This window comes from Trachypithecus francoisi, unplaced genomic scaffold (assembly GCF_009764315.1).
Source record: "Trachypithecus francoisi isolate TF-2019V2 unplaced genomic scaffold, Tfra_2.0 Lachesis_group8, whole genome shotgun sequence".
Classification (NCBI taxonomy): Eukaryota; Metazoa; Chordata; class Mammalia; order Primates; family Cercopithecidae; genus Trachypithecus; species Trachypithecus francoisi.
The window spans coordinates 98,853,295-98,873,328 of NW_022681473.1; the positions used below are offsets into that span (position 1 = coordinate 98,853,295).

The 20,034-nt window shown below is 38.2% G+C and overlaps 1 protein-coding gene across 1 annotated transcript in view; it reads left to right on the forward strand.

Annotated features, from left to right (window-relative positions):
* Positions 1-20,034, forward strand: part of DDX10 (DEAD-box helicase 10) — a 281,967-nt gene that overhangs the window by 7,971 nt on the left and 253,962 nt on the right. The window contains exons 2-8 of the mRNA XM_033204074.1: positions 2,219-2,279; positions 4,334-4,464; positions 5,811-5,969; positions 7,029-7,149; positions 8,397-8,586; positions 16,254-16,380; positions 19,446-19,608. Coding sequence (XP_033059965.1) covers positions 2,219-2,279; positions 4,334-4,464; positions 5,811-5,969; positions 7,029-7,149; positions 8,397-8,586; positions 16,254-16,380; positions 19,446-19,608 — 952 coding nt within the window. The remainder of the gene's footprint in view (positions 1-2,218; positions 2,280-4,333; positions 4,465-5,810; positions 5,970-7,028; positions 7,150-8,396; positions 8,587-16,253; positions 16,381-19,445; positions 19,609-20,034) is intronic.

A 20,034-nucleotide genomic window follows, 5' to 3' on the forward strand; every position in this document is an offset into this window, starting at 1 on the left:
TTTGTTTGTAGGAACCATAGCCATCTCCTGCTGTGGCTGCTCTGTAGTCCTTGGAATGTAACAGAATATCTAGAGCAGGGTCAGCAAACTCTTTTTCTGTAAAGGGCTGGATAGTCTGTGTTAGGCTTTGTGGTCTGTACAGTCTCTGCAACAACTACATAGACAATAAGTAAATGAGTTATTGTAGCTGTGCTCCAATAAAACTTTACTTACTAAAATAGGCAGCAAATTGGATTTGGCCTGTAGGCTGTAGTTTGCTGGACCCTATTTTAGAACATCAGCAGAATCGAAATTTCCTTTTCTTCGTCTTCTTTTAAAGAATATGGCGCCTGAAATCCCAGCGCTTTGGGAGGCCGAGGCGGGCGGATCATGAGGTCAGGAGATCGAGACCATCCTGGCTAACACGGTGAAACCCCGACTGTACTAAAAATACAAAAAAATTAGCCGGGCGTGGTGGCGGGCGCCTGTAGTCCCAGCTACTCTGGAGGCTGAGGCAGGAGAATGGTGTGAACCCGGGAGGCGGAGCTTCCAGTGAGCCAAGTTTGCGCCACTGCACTCCAGCCTGGGCGACAGAGTGAGACTCCGTCTCAAAAAGAAAAAACAACCAACCAACCAAACAAAAAAGTTGTATAGGTTTATATTGTAATGCTTGATGGAAGAGCGCTGGAGAAGTTTCATTCCCTCCAGGAGGTTAACTGACTTTAGGAAGACAGATGTGCTGTACAATGTTTGTTTGTTTGAGGAGCTCATTTTGCCTGTACTGTGTCTCTTGCTGGGGATTGAAGAGTGTGTTGGCAGCCTGCCTCCTTCTGTAGGCATTCCATTCCCTTTGAAAACAGTTTTTTAGCTGACAATACCACGAATGCAAGGGTGGACCACACCTACTTTTAATGCCTTGTTTGGAAGATTATCTTCTAATTGAGGTTCCTTGCTGGGACAGTATGTTATTTGAGTAAACCATTCTTGTAATGCTGTTACACTGATTCTGCCTCCTTTCCAGTGATATCTGAAATGATTTGTAGGGATTAAGACAATGTTTTAATATTTGTATTTTCAGCATTTGAGGGCACATAGTAAACCCTGCTTGGGCTATGTTAAGAATTATAGAAAAGATATGTAGATTGTAAAATGAAATACAACTGTCATCCCTTTACTGCCTAGAGTGCAATTTAAATAAATTAACCATACAAATGCAGCTTTTTCCTTTTGCGAATCATGAATAATTTGGCAGCATATATCCAGAAATGAGCAGTAGTTCCTGCCTTCAGCATCTGTAATGAAATAATTCTCTGGGCAGCCGAAATTCAGAAAATTGGGTTTGTGCTAATAAAGAACGTCAGTATGGCTAACATGGTGAAACCCCGTCTCTACTAAAAAATACAAAAAAATAGCCGGGTGAGGTGGCGGGCGCCTGTAGTCCCGGCTACTCGGGAGGCTGAGGCAGGAGAATGGCGTAAACCCGGGAGGCGGAGCTTGCAGTGAGCTGAGATCCGGCCACTGCACTCCAGCCTGGGCCACAGAGCGAGACTCCGTCTCAAAAAAAAAAAAAAAAAAAAAAGTCAGTAATGAATATTTGAATAATGTAAAGTTAGAAAGCAAAATGTTACTTACTGTGGCTTCAAAGCATTACAGACATTTCCCCCGATTATTTTAAAATAATACTCCTTCAGTAACCTCAAAATGAATAGTTATCAGGTTGGATTTCATAGGCCACTGATTTATGGTTAAAACTTTGAAAGGATTGTGCTAACAAGAAATATTTCTCCAACTTATTTCACTCTTTTTTCCAAATTGTGTGTATAGAACTATTTTCATTGTGATCTGTGGTTTGTAGTAATTTTGTCTTTATTTCTTAAATTGATATCCCTTGAAGGATGATAGGAAGTATATTTTCTTCCTAAAAGTGATGTGGTTGATGCTTTACTATGTTAAACATTTTTGGAGGTTGGATAGTAATATGTGTGCTGTGTGTGCGTCTGTGTGTATTGGGTGACTTTTTTTTCCTTACCAATTGAAATGCTTACAAATTATATTCGATTCAGGGATAGCCTCTTCAGTTCATATTTCCTTTCAGAACTAATGATGGCTTGTAATTAGAAGTGATGATTGAATTCAACCCTGCATTACCAAGGATGAGCTAGGCAGTACAATGTGGAGAAAAAATGGCTGTGTTATGAAACAAATGAATTACCCAGATTCCTTTTTCTTTTTTTTCCAGATAAATGTAAATGAAATTACAAGATTTTCAGATTTTCCCTTGTCCAAAAAAACATTGAAAGGTAGGTATATGGTGATCGTGGGATGTGTTATTGGATTTCTTGGCATTTTTGATACATGGGAGAAGATTTAGAGAGTTTAACCTGAAAAATCTTATTTTGGCAAATTTTGATACCATGAAAACCAATGAAAATAAGCAATTTTCAAGTTTTAACAGTATGTTATTCTCTTTCTTTCTGGACTGATGAAAAGAAAAACAAGATTCCAGCAGCCTCTGAATAAAATGAATCTAATTGTGTTAGTTAAAATAAACAAGGGAACAAACCAAGATGGGACACTCTTTGTATCTGTTTGCTAGGGCTGAGATGACAAAGTATCAGACTGGGTGTCTTGACAGAGACTGATTTTCTCACAGTTCTGGAAGTTGGAAGTTTGGGATCAAGGTGTTGGCAGCATTGGTTTCCTCTTAAGACAAAATAATGGAAGGATTTGTTCCAGGCCTCCTAGGCTTGCGGATGGCTGCCGTCTTGCTGCCTTTTTATTTTTGGATAAATAAAAATTGTATATATTTGGCCAGGTGCGGTGGCTTATGCCTGTAATCCCAGCACTTTGGGAGGCCGAGGCAGGCGGATCACAGGGTCAGGAGTTCGAGACCAACCTGGCCAACATGGTGAAACCCCTCTCTACTAAAAATACAAAAATTAGCTGGGTGTGGTGGCGGGCACCTGTAATCCCAGCTACAGGCTGAGGCAGGGGAATTGCTTGAACCCGGGAGGCGGGTTCGTGCCACTGCACTCCAGCTTGGGCGACAGAGTGAGACTCTGTCTCAAAAAAAAAATTGTATATATTCACAGTGTATGACATGCTTTGAAATATGTATATTTCATATGCCTATGTGGAATGGCTAAATCAAGCTAATTATGTATGTGCTAATATTACCTCATCCTTTTGTGGTTAGAACTCTTAAAATCTACTTAATAAATTTTCTTTTTTCAGTATGTTGTAATTATAGCCACCATGATATATCGTGATCTATAATCTCTCTCTCTCTCTCTTTTTTTTGTTTTTGAAGACAAGGTCTTGTGCTGTCGCCCAGGGTGCAGTGCAGTTGTGTGTTCTTAGCTCACTGCAGCCTCAGCCTTCTGGGCTCAAGTGATCCTCCCACCTCAGCCTCATGAGTAATTGGGACCACAGGCGCGTGCCACCATGCCTGGCTAATATTTAAAAATTTTTTGTAGAGATAGGGTTTTGCCATGTTGCCGAGGCTGGTCTTGAACTCCTGAGCTTTAAGCAATCTGCCTGCCTTGGCCTCCCAAAGTGCTGGGATTATAGACGTGAGCCACCACGCCCAGCCTACTATAGATCTCTTGAACTTCTTCCTCCTAACTGAGATTTTGTATCTTATGATGAACATCTTCCCACTCTCCTTACTTCCCCCAGCTTCTGGTAACTACCATTCTACCCTCTGCTCTTATGAATTTTTCTTTTTCTGATTCTACATATAAGTGAGATTATATGGTATCTTTGTTGCTGTGCCTGGTTTAGTTCAGTTAACATAAGGTCCTCCAGGTTCATCCATGTTGTAAATAACAGGATTTCCTTTTTAAAGGCTGAGTCATACTCCATCTGTGTGTATGTATGTGTGTGTGTATGTATGTAACATATATCACATTTTCTTTACTCATTCATGGACACTTAGGTTGATTTCATATCTTGGCTTCTGTGAATAATGCTGCAATGAACTTGGGAGCACAAATACTTTTCAAAGTACTGGTTATATTAATATATCCTTTAGATTATACCCAGGAATGGAACAGGTGGATCATAGGATAACTTGTCTCCTCTTTGCATGGTTTTCCCTCTGTGCATGTGGACTCTTCATGTCTCTGTTCAAGCTTCTTCCCATAAAGACACTGTTTGTATTGGATCAGAGTCCACCCCATGGGGCTCTAACTTAATCACCTCTTTAAAGGCCTTGTCTCCAAATATAGTCATGTTCTGAGGTATGGGGCATTAGGGCTTCAACATAGGAATTTTGGGGGACACAACTCACTTAGCCTATAACACCATCCTACAGGGATTTTCTAAAGTATAATCCTTCCCTCCATGTTGCCAGGTTTGCAAGAAGCTCAGTACCGTTTGGTAACTGAGATACAGAAACAGACCATTGGATTGGCTTTGCAAGGTAAAGATGTACTTGGAGCAGCCAAAACTGGATCTGGCAAGACTTTGGCTTTCCTTGTTCCAGTAAGTACATTGTCATTGGGTAAGACTGTCTGTTATACAATTTTATAACATTCTGTGCCCAGATGCGAATTATATAAAGAGATTTGTATGTTAGATTTCATAATAGATTGGCTAGAATGCAAGCTTCATCAAACAGGAGCCACGTGTGTCTTGTTCTCACCATTTTCCCCAGGTCCTAGCACAGTGCCTTGCATGTAGCAGGCACTCAATAACTTAATGAATGAACTATTGTGCTTTGACAAGTCATTACATTCTTGATGGAAGTGGGGTGCTCCAGTATGGCAGGTTAGAGTGGTTCTGCGCGGCAGTAGGACTATTGGAAAACAGTTTCTGCTCTCACTGTTGTGAGCCTGCCAGTGGCATTTATACTTGCCACCTTGTTTAGGATAAAGCTAAAGTATGCTCAGTTTAAGGAGCTTTAGGCATTTGTTGAGAATTTTCTGGGACATTGCTATCGGTCTTTTATGGCAGCAAAACAGTAGAGCTTTTTAGGCATTCACTTCCATCTTTGTTATGTTGGTCTCTTAATCTTTCATTCCTATAAAATGACCCAGAAAAATCTCATTTTAGTTTTTGTTCCAAATATTGCAAAAACCACTTTTCTCTTAAACCCTAGTGTGTTTTGTCCCCTTTAAAGAAAAAGTCTCTCTATAGCTAGAGAATTCAGTTACTATATAACTACAGCAGCTGCATGGATGAAAATTTATTTACTTATTTTTATTTTTTTTTTGGGATGAGGTCATGCCGTGTTGCCCAGGTTGGAGTGCAGTGGTGCAATCTTGGCTCACTGCAACCTCTGCCTCCCAGGTTCATGTGATTCTTTCTGCTTCAGCCTCCCAAGTAGCTGGGATTACAGATGCGGACTACCACGCCAAGCTGATTTTTGTATTTTTAGTGGATATGGGGTTTCATCATATTGGTCAGGCTGGTCTTGAACTGACCTCAAGTGATGTACCCACCCCGGCCTCCAAAGTGCTGGGATTATGGGCCTGAGCCACTGCGCCCATCCAAAAGTTTTAGTGTGGTTATTTTGAAAATGATAAATATTATTCTTAGGTGTGTTGTAAAGGTCTATGGGTTGCACATACCTTTCACTGATAGCCAGTTTCCTGATGGCATGGCTCTGGCAGCAGCTGAACTACCATGGGGTTTCTTTTCCCTTTTGTCTGAGTTGGGGGTGGATGGTTCTGATGGAAGATAAAATCATTTACTTTGGACTGGATAAAACTGGAGTGGTATGCCTTCTGCTTGGAAGATCCCTTTGATCTGGAGGGGCAAGGTTGAGATGCAGGTCAAAAAGCTGACTTCTGATGACTTACTGAACATCAATTTGCTGTCTTTTTGAGGTGCTGGAAGCCTTATATCGTCTGCAATGGACCTCAACGGATGGGCTGGGAGTTCTCATAATATCACCTACGAGAGAACTGGCCTATCAGACCTTTGAGGTTCTCCGAAAAGTAGGAAAGAATCATGACTTCTCAGCTGGTCTCATCATTGGTGGAAAGGTTCGTCCTTTTGTCTGTGTCCTTCCTTTCCTTCTGTGACCTATACTGGAGTACTGTGGCTGTTGACAGGGAGGCAGCAGAGACTTCGTCTAAACAGACTGACCTCCTAGACCAGGGCCTCATGGGGTAGTAGCACCTTGGTGTGGTCACTGCTATCTGCGATCTGGTTGCCAATTTTGCAGGCCCAGAAATTCCATTTTTTTGTCAGGGAATCTGAATTGATAAGCCTGTCTAAGACAGATTTACTCTAATCCTGTAAAGTTATTTGTTGATATTCATTGGGAAAGATATTTCCGTATATGAACTGGTACCTTTTAATAAGGTATCTATCTAAGAGGTTGAATAATTCAGAGCATTGCTACATCAGCAGCAGAAGAAAGAAGGTAGATTGTTTGGAGGAATGTTTAAGACCTGCTGCTCACTTTTGTTCTATCTTACAGCACATCTAGAATGCCTGTATCTGCTAGAATCTCCTCTAGACTGTGAGGATAAATACTTGAGTTTTTATGCAAACATGCACAAAAGAAGAAAGAATAGCATCACAAACCCTCATGTACTTGTTGCCCAAGTTTAACAATTAACAACATTCTGTTTTTTCCTCCAGCCTTCAGGACTGTGAGAAGTGGTTCTTGTATCAAGGAGAGAACCTCGGCTTTTTTCAGTTCACAGAGTCCAGTCCTAGAGTGGTGTCAGAGTCTGTTCAATGTCCCTGTGTCCTGAATTAAAGAATGAGAGTAATTCCAGTTCATGTCAGTTCTGATCCAAATAGGAAATCCTGACTTTGGAGTATTCATTTGATTATTTTTTTTTCTTAGCCTCAAAATCCTGGGTATGAATAAGAATTTAGAACTCTGAGCTCCTTACGTCTTCCCGTAAAGACTTTTTATTTAGCCCAGAAATGTGGATATGCTGCAGAAATACAAGGGAAAAGTTAGTTTATTTCCAAGAGTATCTAAAATGCTGTGATGAAATGGCACATGCAGGTGACTTTCATAGCTTTGGTACAGAGGCTGCTGAGAGTGATGTGTCTCTGTAATCAAAATAAATAACTGCTTTCAGGATCTGAAACACGAAGCTGAGAGGATCAACAACATAAATATACTCGTGTGCACACCAGGTCGACTTCTTCAACACATGGATGAAACAGTATCTTTTCATGCTACTGATCTCCAAATGTTAGGTGAGTCAAATGAATTTCTAATTTAAAAAAAAGGCTCAGACTTAGGAGAGAGCCCTTATACTTTTTTTTTTTTTTTTTTGAGATGGAGTCTCGCTCTGTCGCCCAGGCTGGAGTGCAGTGGCCGGATCTCAGCTCACTGCAAACTCCGCCTCCTGGGTTTACGCCATTCTCCTGCCTCAGCCTCCCGAGTAGCTGGGACTGCAGGCGCCCACCACCTCGCCCAGCTAGCTTTTTTTTTTTTTTGTATTTTTTTTTTTTAGTAGAGACGGGGTTTCACCGTGTTAGCCAGGATGGTCTCGAGCTCCTGACCTCGTGATCCGCCCGTCTCGGCCTCCCAAAGTGCTGGGATTACAGGCTTGAGCCACTGCGCCCGGCCTACATTTTAATGATAGAAATTTTATGTTGGATAAATGTTATGATTCAAAACAAACTTAAAAATTACTGAAACATTTTGGCATTTGCGCTCTAAACCCAGAAAGTATAACTAGATTTTAAAAAATCAGAAGAATATATGTACTCCTGTATGTGAAATTAGGCACATTAGTATTAGACCACGCCAAGATTTTTAACACCTGCTTCTAATAACTTGAAAGGTCAAGTTGGCATTTTTTAAAATGAACTTTTTCTTTTTTGCTTGGGAATACTACCTAATGTGTATTTTTAGATCAACTTTATCTTTGAATGTTTTTGATTTATAGGAAAGTTGCAGTGGAGAATTCCTGCATTATCCTTCCCCTGGTTTCCCCTAATGTTTATTTGTTTGTTTGTTTTGAGACAGAGTCTCGCTCTGTCGCCAGGCTGGAGTACAGTGGCACGATCTCGGCTCACGGGTTCAAGTGATTATCCTGCCTCAGCCTCCCGATAGCTGGGACTACAGGTGTGCACCACCACGGCCAACTAATTTTTGTATTTTTAGTAGAGACAGGATTTCACAATGTTGGCCAGGATGGTCTCGATCTCTTGACCTCGTAATCCACCCACCTTGGCCTCCCAAAGTGCTGGGATTACAGGCCTGAGCCACTGTGCCCGGCCTTCCCTTTGTGTTAATGCCTTACATGACGTGGTACTTTGATCAAAACTAAGGTTTATATTGATACATCATATAAATTCCAGACTTTATTTACGTTTTACCAGTTTTTCTGCTAATGTTCTTTTTCTGTTTTAGGATCCAATCCAGGATACCCCATTGCGTTTAGCCTAATGTGTATTTTAAATATGATAGTTCAACTTGCATTTTCCTTTTTCAGTTCTTGACGAAGCAGATAGAATCTTGGATATGGGCTTTGCTGATACCATGAATGCCATTATTGAAAATCTCCCCAAGAAACGTCAGACTTTACTTTTCTCAGCAACACAAACTAAATCTGTAAAGGACCTTGCACGCTTGAGTTTGAAAGACCCTGAGTATGTCTGGGTTCATGAAAAAGCAAAATATAGGTATGTACTCTTTGATTCAATCAAGATAAATGTTTTTTTCTTTTTCAATTTAGGGATTTGATACTTTAAATATCTGTTTTCTGGGAATTAAGACATTCTATGCATTGTTGGTTATGCAAAGCGTAGTAAATATACCAGTTAAAATTACCCACATTCTTGATATATCTTTAAATGTCAGGGTACTCGAATGTAGCATTTCCCAAAATGTGGTCTGGGAGGGGAACAAATGTTTTTCCATAGATGTTAAGAGGTATTTTGCCATTTACCAACACTGCCTCTCCATAAACAGAGAAGGGATGAGATAGCAAATGGTGAGTCAAAGTGAAACAGTTTTGTTTCTATTTCTCAGAACCTTTAATATTTTCATGGACATTGTGATTGTTCAGAGCAGTGGGAGGTGAATGTAGCTTGCTACATTTACCAAAATTATTTGAGTACGGAATCATCCTTTTTAGCAGGATTATGCAGTACTAATGTGTTATGGAACACATTTTATCAAGCGCGTTAGTGTTTAGCAAAATACCTTTCTGTCTAAAATTCTAGCAACTATTGTTTTTGTCTTGGCCTCACTAAAAAATAGAGTGTAAAGTATGTGTGTTACAGTAAAATATGTAAAGTATGTATGTTTGTGATATGCAAGTAGTTGGGGAAATTTTTATTTATCTATTTTTTTGAGACGGGGTCTTGCTCACTCTGTTGCCCAGGCTGGAGTGCAGTTGTTTGATTGTAGCTCACTGTAGCCTTGACCTCCTGGGCTCAAATTATCCTTCTACTTCAGCCTCCTGAGTAGCTGGGACAACTGGGGCATACCACCATGCCTGGCTCATTTTAAAATTTTTTGTAGAGTTGAAGTCTTACTACATTGCCCCGGCTAGTTTCAATTTCTTGAGTTCAAGCAATCATCCCACTTTGTCCTCCCAAAGTGTTGAGATTACACTCAGGCATGAGCCACTGTGCCCAGCTAGAATATGTTTTAAGTCATATTTTTATATGACAATTGGAAGCATATATATTTGGTATGAATCACTGCAGACTTCCAGGAGAAATGTTTTCCAGTGAATATAAGTTGGATTCTTTGTTGAAGATAGCAATGTAAATTCAACTCTACTATTATTTATATCTTAAATTTTTTATTTCTTCTTGCTCTGAAATGTTAGCCTAAAAAGAAATAGGTTTGGAAAATGAATTGTGTTATCTGGAAATTCCTTAAATAGAGAAAATATGAGTATTCAGGCCCATCTTGACCTTGTGTAATAGATGTCTAGGATTTAAAAAGCCTGAGATGAGAGAGGCCAGATTCTTTGCTTCTAGGTTATCTTGGGGAATCTGAGTACTGGTATCTTTAACTTTCAAGAACCTGGGAATGGAATAGTAAGATATGTGAGGTATAGTTTTTTCCCTTGGCTTACTTTCGAGTAGACATTGATCTCTTAAAGTGTTGAGATAGCTATGAAAATTTTTGTGACAATTAACAATTAACTTGAAAATATAAAGACTGCCTGTCTAGGATTTTTCACTTTTCTTTTTTCGCTATTTGCCTCCAGCCTCTTTTTAATGTTCATCAGACAAATTTTTTAATCATTAGATGTCTCTAAGACCTTTCATAATTTATGCAAGTTAATTTGTACCTATTATTTCCTATTGTCAGTTTCTGTATGTAAGAGTTGGTTATTTTCTGTAAATTATAAAGTTTTAGAAAAAAATGACAAAGACTTTGATATTATTTCACAAATGATTTTTGAAACCCAGTCCCATCACTTGTAAAAGTGTGGTAGACAGAATTTTCAGAAAAAATTTTGGAAGGCAGACATGTATTGACATAATTTATAAAACCTCAGATTATATGATAATGGCTGCGGTTTTCTAATATTCCAAATTTATAGGAAACATAAAAAAGCAGATGCTCTTAGGAATTTCATCTAATATCAATGTTAGCTTTTCCCCTTTAGTAGCTTATCAGTGTGGTTCATGCACCATGAGAGATTATATTCAAGAACATTTTAAATTGTTAGAGAGTATCTACTCTCAAATTGTGAAGGACCCAACAACTAAAGAAAAATCAGATCTTTCTGAAGTTGTAAGCCAGAGCATACTTAGAAAAAGTATGCTAGTGTTTTCATTATGTTGTTATATATAGACAACTGGTGTTTCTAATGATCTTATATTTTGAGAGAATATGCCTTTGGGCCATCGCGATTTGCTGTTTTTCAGTGACGAGTTGAATTCTATGGTGGATTATGAAAATCTTCAAATTTGAGATATATCATAAGTTTATGTTATTAGGTATATACAAATTTAGTATTGCATTGTCAGTTTGAAACCTTAATCATTATGAAATGCTTCTTTTTTGTGTGTGTGTGCTTATTTTCTGTGGACAGTGTGTCTTTTTTGGATTTGTTTTTTTGACTTTTTTTTTATTGGCTTGGAGGAGCCCTTTAGATAAATTATTTATTTGTAATACGAGTAGCAAAACACTTTCCTACTCCCAGGGTTTTTTTATTTTATAAAATGTTTCTTTTTATCTTTACTAATTCTTTTTTACCTTTAAGTCTATATTTTTTCTTTTCTTTCTTTCTTTCTTTCTTTTTTTTTTTTTTTTGAGATGGAGTCTCGCTCTGTTGCCCAGGCTGGAATGCAGTAGCATGATCTTGGGTCACTGCAGCCTCTGCCTCTCAGGTTCAAGCAATTTTCCTGCCTTAGCTTCCCAAACAGCTGGGATTACAGGTGCTCACTACCGTGCCCACCTAATTTTTATATTTTGAGTAGAGTCGGGGGTTTCACCATGTTGGCCAGGCTGGTCTCGAACTCCTAACCCCAGGTGATCCACTTGCCTCGGCCTCCCAGCTACTGCGCCTGGCCAACTTTAAGTCTAGTTTGATATTAGTCTATAGCAATTTTCTTTTAGTGAACATTTGCATGGTGAATCCTTTCCCATCCTTTTACTTTCTACATTGTTTACACCCTATGTTTTTAGGTTTGTCTTTGTGATAGCGTATTTTTAATCTGGTATGATTATTGCTTTTGACAGTTAATTTAATTATTATTTAGGTCCCTTTACTTCCTACCTTTGTGTCTTCATTGTTAAGTATTTTAATTTCACATGTATCTTAAGCCCCATAAGCCACTATATATCAGTTTGCAACATCGGTATTTATTTAGACTTACCTGATTCTTCTTGTATTGTCATGCTTCCACCTGAGAATTTTTCTTTTGCTCAGATAATTTCCTTTAGTGCATACTTGTTAGTGAACAGCGTTTTGACCTTTCTGAAAACCTCTTTATTTCATCTTCATTTTTTTTGAAGCCTATCTTGGCATTTTTTTTTTTTTCCCTCTTCAAAGACATCCTGGTTGTACTCCTGGTTCCATTATTTCTGTTAAAGTCATCTGACAGTTCTCTTGTTCTTTTGAAGGTAATTTTTTCTTTTTTTCGGCCAGCAAATGTCTTAAGGTCAGGCTGTCTTGATCTGGTCTAGCCTGGCAATTAGACTCTGGGATTATCCTGTTTCTGGTTTGTCCTGAGACTTGGGGTGTAACCTTCACAGATGGGGAATAGCCTTTCTCAGGGTCTCAACCAAAAGACTGAGGTATCTACGAGGGCCCCTCTGTGTTGGCAAGTCGTGAACCCCATAGCATTGTGACCCTGCCAGAATGTCTGCTCAGTTCTATAGTTTCCCAGTTGGTTGCTTTTTGCTTGTTTTTCCTCATTATGCCTTATGTGCACTCAGTTTAGGGGTTGCCATGCTCCTCAAGGGTAAATTGTATGAAAAATTTTAGATTCAGTTTTCCTTCTCTCAGGGACCTGGGACTGACATGTTTAGGCTTAAGGCTACTACCTTGTTTCTCTCCTATCTTGCAATCAGCAGATGCTTTTGGGGAGAAAAGTGAGGTTGTTAACAGAGGGCTTGGCTCAGGGCATTTCCATTTTCTCCTTTAGCACCTCAAGTCCTACTTGCCTTGGTTGCTCTCAGATGCTGTCAGTCTTTTTGTTTTGTTTTGTATTTATTCATGCTTTTATAGTTGCTATTCTAGAACAAAGGGTTAATCTGATTCAAGCAGCTTCTTAGCCTTGTAAGTTTAGCAGCTGGTAGAAATTATTGCCTAGCTCTGTTATTTCATCAGGGTTTGCAAAATTGTGATATTTTAATTGTATTATTTCTTCATTAGTTTAAATACTTTCATATCAAAGAGCTTTCACATGAACTATGTGATTATCTGAGGTACAATTCTTACAGGAAAGCCAGAATATTAGAATGTATGCTTTACTCCCTTTATCTGCTTTAACACCAATGAGTTGGTTCCCTAGTATTTTCTGAAGCTAAGCAGTGTTTGTTTTTTCGTTGGAGGTGGGGGTTGTATGTACTAAAAATGAACTAAATGTCCTAAAAAAAATTTAGTAATTAATGATGAATTAATGATACTTAACTCATAGATTTAAACATCTTTTTATGTCCTTGAATCAATAAAAATTTTTATATTTAATATTCATCTTGTGTCATCCCAAACTTTGCTAGTAGATGCTTCAAGTTAATATCTCGATTCTTTAGATACATTTTAGTAATCTTTGGTGGACTCCTTGCTTTCTGGTGTTCTAAGTTTATCTTACATATTTCCAGTTCTTATAAAATCCTTCTAGCAGGATCCTGTATATAAAGACCATAGTCTGAGTGCTAAGGGGCATGGTCATTGTGTTAAGCTTTACGGTGGACAGGCCTTTTTAAAAGAGTTCAACCGATAATTACAAATCAAATTTAGGATTACAAGGTTTTTATTAAGCCTCATTTAAAAAATATGTATCTCTTTTCTCTTCTGCCAAACATTAATTCCTGAAGACTTTTGTTTCATCTGTCAGTCAGTATATCTAAAATAGTTTCAGGCTAATACCAATATTATTGCTAACAATATGATTACTTATAAAAGTTTAAGATTCCTTTGCATTTCTCTTTTTTTCCTTAGACATCCCAGAAAAGATGTGGGAATCACATTCCTTCAAAGGCATTTCCTTTGAAATAATTCCTTTGTCATTAAGTCATCAACTTGATATATATTTGGGCTTGTTTCATCTTGCTCTTTTGTATAACTGCATTCTGTTTCCCATAATTCCCTATAGATATGGCCTATTTCTTATTTAAAGACTGTTTTTTTTAGAGCAGTTTTTCAACATTGAGAGGAAGATACAGAGATTTGCCATGTACCTGCTGTTCCCATGCAGCCTCTGCCATTATCAGCACTCTCGCTAGAATGGTGGTGCATTTGCTACGATGGATGAACCTATGTTGATGCATCCTTATCACCCAAAGTCTATTACTTTAGGGTTCACTCTTGGTGTGGTACATCCCATTAATTTGGACAAATTTATAAAAACATGTATCTACTGTTACAGTATTTCACAGTATATTCACTGCCCTGAAAATCCTTGGTGTTCTGCCTATTTATTTATTCATCTCCCCTGACAGCCGCTGATCTTTTTACTGTCTCCATAGTGTCGTCTTTTCAGAATGTCATATAGTTGGAACCATACAGTATGTAGCCTTTTCGTATTGGTTGCTTTCACTTAATATTATGCATTTAAGGTTCCTCCATGTCTTTTCATGGAGTGATAGCTCATTTCATTTTAGCACTGAATAATATTCCATTGTCTGGATGTACCACAGTTTATTTTTCTATTCCTTACTGAAGGACATCTTGACTGCCTTCAGGTTTTGGCAATTATGAATAAAGCTGCAATATACATCCTTTTGCAGATCTTTGTATGGACATATGTTTTCAACTCTTTTCGGTAAATACCAAGAAACATGATTGTTGGGCCAGGTACTAAAAGTATGTTTGGTTTTAAGAGACTGCTATACTGGCTTCCAAAATGGCAGTATCGTTTTGCATTTCCACCAGCAATGAAGGACAGTTCCTGTGGCTCCACATCCTTGCCAGCATTTGGTGTTGTCACTGTTCTGGATTTTGGCCATCTAATAAGTGTGAAGTGAGAAATCATTATTTTAATTAACTTTTCCCTGTTGACATATGATGTGGATCATCTTTAAATTTTTTTTTTTTTTTGGGACAGGGTCTTACTCTGTCACCCAGGCTAGTGTGCAGTGTAGCATGATCATGGCTCCCTGCAGCCTTGAACTCCTGGGCTGAAATGATCCTCCTGCTTCAGCCTCTCAGGTAGCTGGGACTACAGGCACATGCCACCATGCCCAGCTAACTTTTGTATTCTTTTGTAGAGACAGAGTTTTGCCATTTTGCCCAGGTTGGTATGGTATCTTTTCATATGCTTTTTTTTATCTACATATCCTCTTTAGAGAGGTGCCTGTTAAGATCTTTGACCTCCTTCCTCCTTTTAAAATTGGATGTTTCTGTTTTTATTGTTGAATTTTAAGAGTTCTTTGTATATTTTGGAGAACAGTCCTTTATCAGATTTTTTTGCAAATATTTTTCTCCCATTCCATGGCTTATCTTCTGATTCTTTTGATAGTGTGTTTCACAGATCAAAAACATTTAATTTTAATGAAGTCCAGCTTATCAATTCTTCCCTTTATGGATCATAACTTTGTCATATCTAAAACCAATTGACTTGTAGTTTTTGGTTTGTTTGTCCCCCCTCCTTTTTTCTTTCACTGTAAACACACACATGGGTGGGCATGAATATGCATATATAATGTATAGCCCCCGATAAATGATACCAAACTATCTGTACTATTCTGCCACTTGCCTCTTTCCTTAACAGTGTATCCTAGACATCACTCCACAGCAATATATGGATAGTTTCTTTATTCCTTTTTTACAGTTGCATTATAATTAATTTATGTGGCTGTGTAATCGTTCGTACTGCAAGTCCCTACTGATGGACATTTAGGTTGATTTTGATCATTTTTTGCTTTATAAATAATGCCATATGTTTGTGTGTGTGTATATATGTGTGTGTGTTTAAAGCCAGAGTACTTTTGGAATAAAGTAGATATATTAGTTCAAAGAGTAAATGCATGTATATTTTTCCCCAAGATTTTATAATAACATTTCAAACATATGGTAAATTGAAAGACTTTTACAATAAATACCTTATAAGAAACACCTAGATACTACCTAATGATAGCATCCATTTACTTGCTTTCATCCATCCCTTCTAACTCTATATTAACCCATTTTAGTTTTGATGGATTTCAGGGTAAATTGCAGATATCTGTATTCTCTCTAAATACTTCACACGTATTACTAATGAGAGTTTAATATTTGTACAGATTTTTTTTTCTTTTGGTACAAAATTTGTATACAATGAAATATGAAAATTTTAAGTATACCATTGACTTTGATGAATGTGTATATCTCAGTAATCTAAAGCCCTAATGAGATGTGGAATACTAATCAGCCCAGCAATTTCTCTTAAGCCTCTTCTTAGTTAATCCTTGACCCCGCATTTTAGACGTAATCACTGTTCGTGTCGTGCTTTGTTTGACATTGATTTACAAGGGATTTTGAATGTGTTTTAAAGTGATGTGCTGAATTCCTATCCCAAGGGACAATAGAGAAAAATTATTGTTTTTTAGTGTATGTGTGTAGGAAATTTGCTTGAGAGATGTGCCACTATTAAAACTTGTTTCCTTTTTTGGTCTGGATTTCAGTTACCTACATGACATATTTTAATGTCTTTCTTTTCCTTAATTCCACAAGCACCCCTGCCACTTTGGAACAGAACTACATAGTCTGTGAGCTGCAGCAAAAAATAAGTGTGCTGTATTCCTTTTTGAGAAGCCATCTGAAGAAGAAGAGCATTGTATTTTTTTCCAGTTGCAAAGAGGTATTGGCTGTTTATTTTTCTTTCTGAACGTATGTTGAATGTCCCTTTTGAAATGGCAAATCAATTAGACAAATTATTATATTGTGTGAGAAGTACAGTGCTAGGTGTGGTGAGGGATCTTTAGTGTCCTTGTGGTAAAGGAATCTGTGGTTGAGACTTTCAACTCCACAATGGCAGAAACTGTGTCTTTTCTTAGGCATTCTGTTAAGTACTAACAATACTGGAAATGTAGTCCTCAATAAATATTAGTAGAATGAATAATTGTTAGCCAAGCTAAGCAGAGGTCTTTATAATCTGATACCTCCCTTACCCTCCAGGAATATGGGAATGAATATATCATTTATTTCCATGCCTTATATCTTTGTTTATGCTCATCTGTCTGGAATGGCCTCCCTGCATCCCTTCACCTAAATCTGGGGAAATACTTATTTTGAGGCTAAGTTCAAATGTTATACCTGAAAGTGCCTTTCTGACACTTCCTTTTGAAATAATCAGTTGCTCCCTCCCCTAACCTTCTGAAGTGTTTTGTTTATATCTTAGTTAATAAACACTTCTTGCTTGAACACTGGCCCTGTGCTAGGAATAAAGAATGAGGATTTCAGAGATGTCTAAGAGAACTTTGTCTCCTCTCTTAAGGTGAAGGGACCACCATCTTCGTGCATGTGTGCGTGCGTGTGCCACTTCTCCTGTACTATATTTCAGATTCCAGATGACTTATAGGGAATGTAGTAGATCAATTCTAAATTTACAGCTTTTGCAATAATTTTCCATAATAAATATGTAGATGAGTTTCTCTCTAGCTTATGGGAAATTAAGTGGTGATCTGATGCTGTTGTCTACTCAACCTTATTTTAACATGTAAAGGATGACTTTAGCCTTGGTGCAGTGGCTTACGCCTGTAATCCCAGCACTTTAAGAGGCTGAGGTGGGAGGATTGCTTGAGTCTAGAAGTTGAAGACTAGCCTGGGCAAGATGGCAAGACCCTGTCTTTAAAAAAAAAAAAAAAAAAGACTTCAGTTTTTTAAGGGCGTATCTTAGATTTTCAAAGCTTCCCATATCCCGGGAGCATTCCTCAAGGCAACTTGGAAGTGTGTCCTGAGCAGTAGCCAACAACAAAACCATAAACTTCATATCTCCTAAAAAAGACTTAGTTGGTTTTTGTATCTAGATACTAGGAAATGATTCTGAAAGTTCTATTTAAAGTTCTGTTTAAAGTTTCTACTCTTTAGGAAATGGCATCAAAGGTGGCCTTGGCGTAGTTGCCCAAGGTAGCACTGCAGCCCCTGGTCGAGGTATAGCAATTGTCAGTACCCACCATCAGCAGTGGCTTCTTGGGCATGGGGTTGAGATGATGCCAGTGCTTCCTGAGGTGGGGACAAGGCTCACCAGTACAGAGCCACAGAGGTCTGTCACCTTGCAAGGGCTGGTGGGCTTGCTGATTTTGTTCCTCCAGTAACCTCTCGGCACAAGGACAGTGGAGAGCTTGGCCGGGATGATGGCCTCTCAAATGGCAGTGGCTACCTCCTTGGAGCACCTGATACCCATATCAATGTGGCCATTGTAGTCCCCAGTGGCAACATGCCTTGAATCCAGTGCGTTGGCCAGTGTGGGCCGCTTTTGCGCCATGTAATCTTTGAAACCTCATTCTTGAGAGATGCCCCCAGGAAAATATCAATGACCTCAGACTCCTTGATGTGCAGGAGAAGAGAGAGATCTCCTCCAGGGACTTGGTCTTCATGTCCTTGACCAGGCAGCACAGCTTTGTGACTGGCATCCCTTCCTTGGCTTTGCCAGTGGCCTTGGTTGCAGGTGCTGTTGCTGAAGCCTCCGCCGAAGCCTCTGTGGTTTCCCATTCCCGACCCTGTGGACCCTTCTGCTGCACCAGCTTCATCTGCCATTTGATGTCTTCTTGGAGAAGCTGTTTTTACATTTTTACAAAAGGAAGGCCTAAGTCCAGCTATCTCTAATCCTTGCCTGATATTGTCCCAGAATCAGAACCTCCCTGGCAAGTAGCAAATTGCATTTGAGAAAGTGAATAACTAGTGATTGGGTAACAAGTCATTTTGCAATTCACTTGGTTTCCCATTCTTTACTTTCGGCAAAATTGAAGAGAGACTTTATCTTTCCCTTTAACTGACTGAATAGATCACGAAAAATTATTTGGAATAATGCATTATGAGTTTTGGCCTGTTTTATAGGAGCTCAGAATTAAACTTCCTTTGAGTTTTATTTATGTGAACAGAATTTAACCCCCATGTTACAGAAAATAAAATAATGTTGAACTCTTTTCAGTCTAGCAATCCATAGTATCTGTTTATGGGTACATAAAGAGAACCAAAACAATTAACTCTATATAGTCCCACACATTGAGATATATTTACAGTGTTTTTATTTATGTCTCACAGTTTTTTAAATCAAATCCCAGCGTATTTCTTGGTTTGATCAGTTCTGTACTATTGATTATTTTAATAATTGCTGAGTCTGAGAGGAAAGTTCAATCAGCCTATAGCCACAGGAAATTAAAATAAGCTTTTTCTTTTTTGTAGGAAATGAGTTATGATAACATGATCAATAAAAGGCTTTCAAGCTTCAAACTTAAGATGCAATTTTGTGACGTTAGGGAATAGAAATGTGAATTAAAGGAGGGAAGGAAATCAAATTTCTTAAAATTAAAGAAGAGTTCACATTTTTTACTTGGTTGAAATTGGGTATCACATTGCTCTGCTGATGAGAATCTGTGGGATACATTCATAAGAGATAAGTGTTTATTTTAAAACCGCAGTATTTACCAGAAATGTTCTTTGCTATGATTGAAATTTTGAAAGATTTCAGATACCAATACAAAAATATAAGAAGAGCATTTTTTTTGAAAATCAAAGGAAATACGTGAGCAAAAATCTTTGAAGACCACCACTCTAAACTACAGTTCTCTTTCTCTGCTCTATATTTGAACATTTTTTTCATTGGTAAAATTCATACTGCTTAATACATTTTTGCTGTCCGTCTTCTAAGCTTCATTGCTGTCATCTGCCGTAAGCAAACTTATTCTTCTGTTGATGCCCCAGGTCCAATATCTGTACCGAGTGTTTTGCCGGCTACGTCCTGGTATTTCTATCCTTGCCCTCCATGGTCGACAGCAGCAAATGAGAAGAATGGAAGTCTATAATGAGTTTGTCCGTAGGAGAGCTGCGGTTCTCTTTGCTACTGATATTGCAGCCAGGGGGTTGGGTAAGAGAACTTCTTACCATGAAATTTCTGTGATTATGGGAAATGTAATTTGCTCATAAAGTATATTTTGGGAACTCTGATAGACTCAAATACTTGGGTTTCTTTTCTTATTTTGTAAGAGAAAAGTAAGTAGTAAATTGGTAGCAATTGACTAACATTAAGGATGTATCAGTGAAAATTTCCATAGTATTTGTATCTTTTTTACTCTGTTTCATGATAATCACACCATAGAATACTGAGGAACCTACAAAATCAAAGAGAGATTAAAAGTTTAAACATATGAAAACAATTCCCGTTTCTTTGAAAATTGGAAACTTGTTTATAGATACTGAACTCATTCAACAAGAAAAATCAGTGAAATCCGTGTTTTCACCATTCTAATTTTTATCTGATAAATCATTACATTTAATGCATTTAAATTTATTT